A 6,708-nucleotide genomic window follows, 5' to 3' on the forward strand; every position below is an offset into this window, starting at 1 on the left:
AAATTGATGTCCGGAAATAATGCCAGGAAAATCGATTTACGCGATAAAGATGTCTCAGAAATCCCTGTAGAAATTGTAAATCACAGGTTTTCTGTGGGCGATAACAGATATTATTTGATTGTATCCTTTCCCAATATTATTTTCCTGCGCGTGATTATCGACGATCTTTTCACTGATATTATTATTTTTACAGGACCAAAAAAGAAGATTTCTATCTGTTGGATTTCTAATTTATTTCTGATTTCCTGGGTATATCTAGACTAACTGATAGTCATCGCGGATAGTCAAAAGAAACCTTCGTTGGACCATCTAAAACACACCTATGAAAATCGGCGAAGTGGCACTTATCAATATATATATATGATTTTGGTACTTCGCCGAAACCATTAAAATGTCCTGTTAACGTTTCTATGATTTTAGATCCGATAATGACCAAGAGCAAGCGTGTAAATACCATCTTGGGAATATCTTTTATCGTCGAAGTTGCTTAATCCAGTCTTGCGAATCTCATCAGTAAATACTTCATGTCGGTATGATCTAAATCCTCTAGTTGTTACAGTTGGTAACCTGCAACATGGTGTTCTGTATAACGCAGCAAGATAATCATCAAATGTTAGTTTGTTCTTCACGTAATTGTTATTAACGCCTTTAGCTTTCTTGACAGTTACATCATCTTCAGTGATCAATGAATACATTTTAGATCGAAGTCCAACAAATTCTCTGACTGGTCTGAAAGCAAACTCATCTTTGAACTTTCCAATGACTTTCTTGTTGGTGTTGTCGTGGAAAACGCTAGCGTTTTTACCTCCAACATCTGACAGATCAAATAATTCTCGGTGATCATAAATATCTTGATAAAGATCATCACACGGGACCTCATAAACCAGCGATTCAGTATCTGACATTAATAATTCTGCTGCTGGAAACTGTTTCTTGAAGAAACCGTAGTGAAAGTCATACATGATAGTCTTTGACAGATCTAACACTGCAGCACCAACATAGATAGGTTTATTCAGCTTCAGTGTTGTTTGTTTCCTGGTTATCAGTACAAGGTTATCATTGATTTGTTTCTCGTTCTTGAAACAGTTTCCACGGACTAATCTATTCCTGCGACCAACATTATTAACAATATCAACGTGAACGCGTTTACGAACGTTTTCCATGGTCTTGTCAAATACTGAATTATTCATCAACTTGAAGAAGTCCTTCTGGAAGTCTGACTTTGCTGCGGTTCTTCTTGTTGTATTCGCGCTGATATAAGTTTTCAACCAACAGCTGTGATTGAATTTCAATACTCTGTGGACGCTTCTCAGTACAAGACCAGCATCAAGAGCTTGTTTGAGCAGCGCATAATGACAAATATAACCGCGTTTGTTAAACAGACTTGGAACTAGTTTGTGAAACGAGCAAGGATTATTTGTTCTCAGCGATAACTGTTCCCGTGATATCATATCATCAGTTATTACGATATGTTCTGGTAGATACGGATAATCGTTATGAGAATCATGTAACCACGTTGGATAATCAACGTCAACTTCAACAAAGTAACTAACATTGGAATCCATTTCAGTAGTTACATTTGATGTTTCAGCGAGAAATTCTTCTGCGGAGATCCATTTAAAACCACCGTATGGCATCGGCATTGACATTGCAGCACCATAAAGATTATTATCGTCTAAGTAACAAATATATTTACTGGGTTCTTCAGGATTATAATCATGTAGATATTTATTGTTTGCTTGTGAATATTTCTTTGTTATAACACTGATTCCGCCGCGTGTTCCTTTCTCGATAAACAAATACATATCAGCGTCAGTTAACAATTCCAGTTTGATCTGAGAATGCTTTAACGCTGCGTCCCAAGAAAGTCCAGGAGCACTGAAATAATGAGCTGGATCAAGACCATATTCTGTCAACGAGGTATTTCTGAATTCTTCGAAAACATCAGATAACAACAGCACATCTAACCGCAGATAATGATCATGATAATCACCAAAGTTCTCACAACGAAGTGTATTCCAGTTATTGATTGCTTGCTGATATTGTTTCGCAGTGATGTCACTGTCATACAACGTTGAGTAGAATGCTTCTTTTGGTGGTAACGATGATTCATCGAAAACTTCTGGACCAGTGAAATACTCATAAGGAAATATTCCTTTGGAAATCTGAGGATACACTGGATAGTATTTTTTTGTCATTCGAAGATCGTTACAGTTCTTCACAAGACTATCCAGCGAAGCACTCAGAAACTGTATACTGTCAATGAATCTCAACCGTCCGATAGTCAACGATAACAGGTTCTCTGAGTTGCTGGGAATACAATTAATATTAATTCTGTTGTCGTTGCAGTATTTGACAATTTCAGGATGACCTAACGCCTGTAGTACAAAATGACCGTCATATCCTCGCAGGTTGTGAAATACAACTGGAATAAACTTCTGAAATTGTCTACAGTTTTCATGGACTGCTCCAATATATTTATTTGCAATTGGATCGCCAAATGGAACCTTTCGAAATGTTGAATCACTTCGTGTTTCCCCATTGAAAATCTTCTTGCAAACATAACATTTGATAGCTGATTTATACGACGGCAAATTTGTAAATGATCTTCCGTAATCTTCCAACATTTGTTGAATACGAGCTTGTTCAGCAAATAGGTATTTCAGCATACGAACTTCTGGCGGCAATGATTGAAAATCGCTACGATAAACCTGAGATAATTTCGAATATCTGTCGTCGATACAAACAGTATTCAGACAATAACTAGCAGGAACATGTTTCTGAACTTTTGTTGTTTTTGTGCCCCGGAAATACGATTTAACGGAGACGAGAAATGATTCAAAATCACCGTAGATGATAAATGGCATTTTACTCCTTCTTTCGTGTTTGCTGAAACATAAAATATTCTTTTCAGGTGTTATCATTGCAGTGTTCTCGTAACAGTATTTATTATGATCCGTCAATTTCTGCTGAGTAGTAAAACCAGTCAGACAACTGTAACAGAAATACATTTTATGTTCATGTGCGGTTATTGATGATCTTGCAAATCGACTGAAATCTTTTATCCAGCAATAATGATTGTTGTACCACAGCAAATTAATAACTGAATTATCTGTACAATGTTTGGACTCCGGCGAGATGTGCATTGGAAAAGGTTTCAGTGAATCATTGGAATCCAACGAAAACACATTAATCCCGTTTGGAAACAATGTTGGATTTTGCTGGACAATCTGCGATATTTGCTTGACAGGAGTTGGAAATTTAATTCCAGTCAAATTCAGATATTTCTGATACTTCTCGTATTTACTGACTCGGTTAGCGTTTTTGCCAGCTGGAAACAACACAGACAATAACGCCCACATCACACACTTGTTATCGCTGTTCTTCACGTTTATACAGGATTTAGTTGCTATAACACTGTCAGGAAGTACAACATAAGATCCGCCAGAAGTCATTGTAAATTCATGTGTAGTGATTTTAATGTGATTAATGCTTGATATTACCCAACCGGATCCAGATGATGTGAATTTGTCAACCGCGGCAGCAATATCTTGATAAGCGCTATCAGCGACGGAATTAAGATCAGTAGTTGAATAAACAACTTTAGTCTTCGAGTTAATATCTGTTAGTTGTTTCTTTGCTGGATCCGTTGCCAATTGCATATTAATACTGTAAGTGATAACTAACTTCAGTGCTGGCTGTATTCGAAGAATCGGAACAAGTACAACGTTGATTATCGATCGTAGATCTTCAGCAAGAAAACGATTATAACTTGCAGTTCTTGGAGTGAAAGTAATAAATTTATCACGACCGTGGAATGCTTGTTTCATTGAGAACTTACTTAAACGTGTTTCCCATCGATGTTGCAGTTGTTGCATTACTTGACGATTCTTCTTGAGAAAATCAATCTTTGCTAACATTTCAGCAAGTTCAACATTTGATCTTGGCCATTTAGGCTTTCCAGGGATTGGTTTAGCTAGTTCATCAACAGCTCCACGACGTCGTTGTTGTGATGTCTTTGACAGGGACATTCTAGTATATATATTATACTATTCTTCAAATACGTTTACATCAAATTAGAAATCTTCAGTAGATCAACCAACGAAGGTTTTCAAGGAATATCTTGCATTTTCAATGACAGCACAAAGTCATAGATATATAACAGTTTAAACTTTACAAGAGAAAACCTCCACAATCACAATAACATCTACAACATTTGCCTGAGTTTTATCCAACGTATATTTTATACCATATTTCTTATTAAATATATGTATTAAATATATGTATGGTTGTTTGTGGGAACAAAAGTCACATGTGAGAAACCTTGTGTTGGAGAATACTGCGCTGTACACGCATACGCGATGAGGCATCGTCCTGGAGCAGGCGCTAAACCATGTCTGCAATGTGGAATTGGAATACGCGGTAAAATACCAATTTGTAAGGATTGTGGAGGTTGCGCTTATCGAGCAATGCTTACTTATTACAATAACAGAAAAATAAGATCCCTTGGCTGGTCTACAAGAACACCAACCATCGAAGAGTTTATGGCCAATTACCAACCAAAAAAATATAAAACGGATTTAAAAACACAATCTGAAAATATACAAGTAAATTTGCAAGCAAATCCAGAAATATCGGAGCTGATTCATTCGCAATAAAGTAATTGCGAATTTATAAGCAATTTCAGATATTCCACCAATTTCTCTGTCGGCGTTATTATAAAACTTTTTTTTAGACTACAAACTTCACTTCTTGTCGTTTCAGGAATATCAACTATAGTCAAAAATCGGTCAAGAAATATAAAATATTCAATCTTCCACATTTCACGCAACGACCGAGGATACCAATGCGGATAATCATAAAGCGCAAAATGAATTGTCCCGTCGTCAAGTTCACTAACATCAAATCGGAAAAATGTCATTAATTTATCCACGGGGATAGTATTTCTGTAATCGCTAGCGTTTCCAGAAATGCTGCTAAGTTTCTTCACATAATTTTTCCAAGCCAGGTTTTCTCTAGCCGCAGCATTTCTGTCAGGTTGCATGGTAAATTTAAACTTGACTCCGTTTGGAGATTTAGTAGAAGCACTAACTAATCCACTGGAATCACATTTCATCTTCAAGATCGATCCAAACTGAATATTATTATGTTGTTGTTGTATCGCAGCGATAACACGATACGAATAAAAATTGGGCATTATAAATACCTTCTACGCTATCTCTAATATGTCATCAGATTTCTAATACTTTTCTGGATTCTCGGCGATACAAAATCGACCAGAAGAAGCCCTCCGACGACCGAAAGAAACCTTCGTTGAACCATCCAAAACACGCGAATGAAAAGTCGGGAAGTGGCAGCTATCAATATTATATTATATGATTTTGCCACTTCCCGACATTTTGATAGGACTTCAGAAACAGAAATCTGAAGGTTTCTAGTATGTGTTTGTCCTTGAAAGGTTCATTTAAGACATATCATATCGGCTAAACCAGCCATTGGCTTTCCAAATATAAAACTTCAGCCAGGCACTGGCATCGTCGGTTGCAAGAATATCTTTACCTCCGATTCCTGAAAATTGTACTATTGTTTTTCGCCAGTCTTCGCTGTAGAAACAGTCAGGTTTTGGTCGCCGTGGATAATATAACATGTAATTGCCACATTTCTTGTGTTGTCTGGTATGTTTTTCATCAGATCTTACTTCTGCCTCGTAGTATTTATAAATCTGTTTAAGGCCTTCTTTAACTGATCTTAGATTTGGATTTTTTTGTTCTTGATCGAATTATTCTGTTCTCGATTACCCTTTGAAAATTCGCCGGGTCTTTCAATATTATTTCTGCAGCGCCGTTAAGGTCTATTGGAGTATGTTCAATGTAACCAACAACCGGCGGAAGATTTCCTTGAGCAATTACTGTTTTGGTATATTCGCGGCGTTGTCTTGGTGAGACTTTCTCGCTTCTAAAATCTTCTTGTTGATATATTTGATCACCGGCGTGATCAGCTATCTTTTCTCGATACTCATGTTCGAATGTTCCAATTCCATCATAAGCGGATTCAATCTCTTCAGGGGTTAGTTTGGTAATATCACATTGATAAACACACTGTTTGTGTAGTTTACCTTCTTCTGATACGGATCAACGTCGTAATCTTCAGAATTGTATTTGTAGTATCTTATCGTTGGTTGGCTTGGTGTGTAATTTTTCAATAGATCATCTAGATCAATCTCTTCATCTTGTTCTGCTTTCTGTGGTGTTGAAATGCTTTGTATAGCGTTTTTCATTCGTTCACCTACAGTTGTTAGCAGCGCTGAACCAACATTGGAATTGTCTTCGTAGACTCCGATTGTCTTGGCTAGTTTACTTTCTTTTTTTTATCCTTGAAAACCTGATAACTGTCAGGTGGGGTTTCAACTACGGAGTAACCGGTTCTTCTCATTGCTTCAATGAATCTTGAAGTGAAATATCTTCTGGAGTTGTTGTTTTCAATGGTATAACTGAGATAAGCTTGACCGAAGGCTGAATTTAGTTCAGCAATACTTGGTAGCATTTTTTCCTTTTCAGTGTCAGTAAAGTTTCTCTCGTTGTCAATAATTTTCTGAACAAGTTTATCCCGGGAAACAATAAGATTACTTTCTGGATTAGAATTTCGTTTCACCGAGTAGTGAACTTCTTTGATATTTCTGAACCGGTGAATTGCTTGTTTGGTCGCCTC

General features: G+C 36.9%; 1 protein-coding gene across 1 annotated transcript; it reads right to left on the reverse strand.

Moving 5' to 3' along the window:
• Window positions 1-416: 416 nt before the first annotated feature.
• LOC149770049 (uncharacterized) lies at window positions 417-6,277 on the reverse strand. The gene is made up of 2 exons (XM_089949478.1): window positions 6,116-6,277; window positions 417-2,711 (listed from the first exon to the last, which is right to left on the reverse strand). Exons 1-2 carry the CDS (start codon window positions 6,275-6,277, stop codon window positions 417-419), a joined length of 2,457 nt encoding a protein of 818 aa, XP_089805604.1.
• Window positions 6,278-6,708: the final 431 nt, after the last annotated feature.

This window comes from Sinohyriopsis cumingii, unplaced genomic scaffold, assembly GCF_028554795.1.
Source record: "Sinohyriopsis cumingii isolate HCF-2022 unplaced genomic scaffold, ASM2855479v2 utg002809l, whole genome shotgun sequence".
Lineage (NCBI taxonomy): Eukaryota > Metazoa > Mollusca > Bivalvia > Unionida > Unionidae > Sinohyriopsis > Sinohyriopsis cumingii.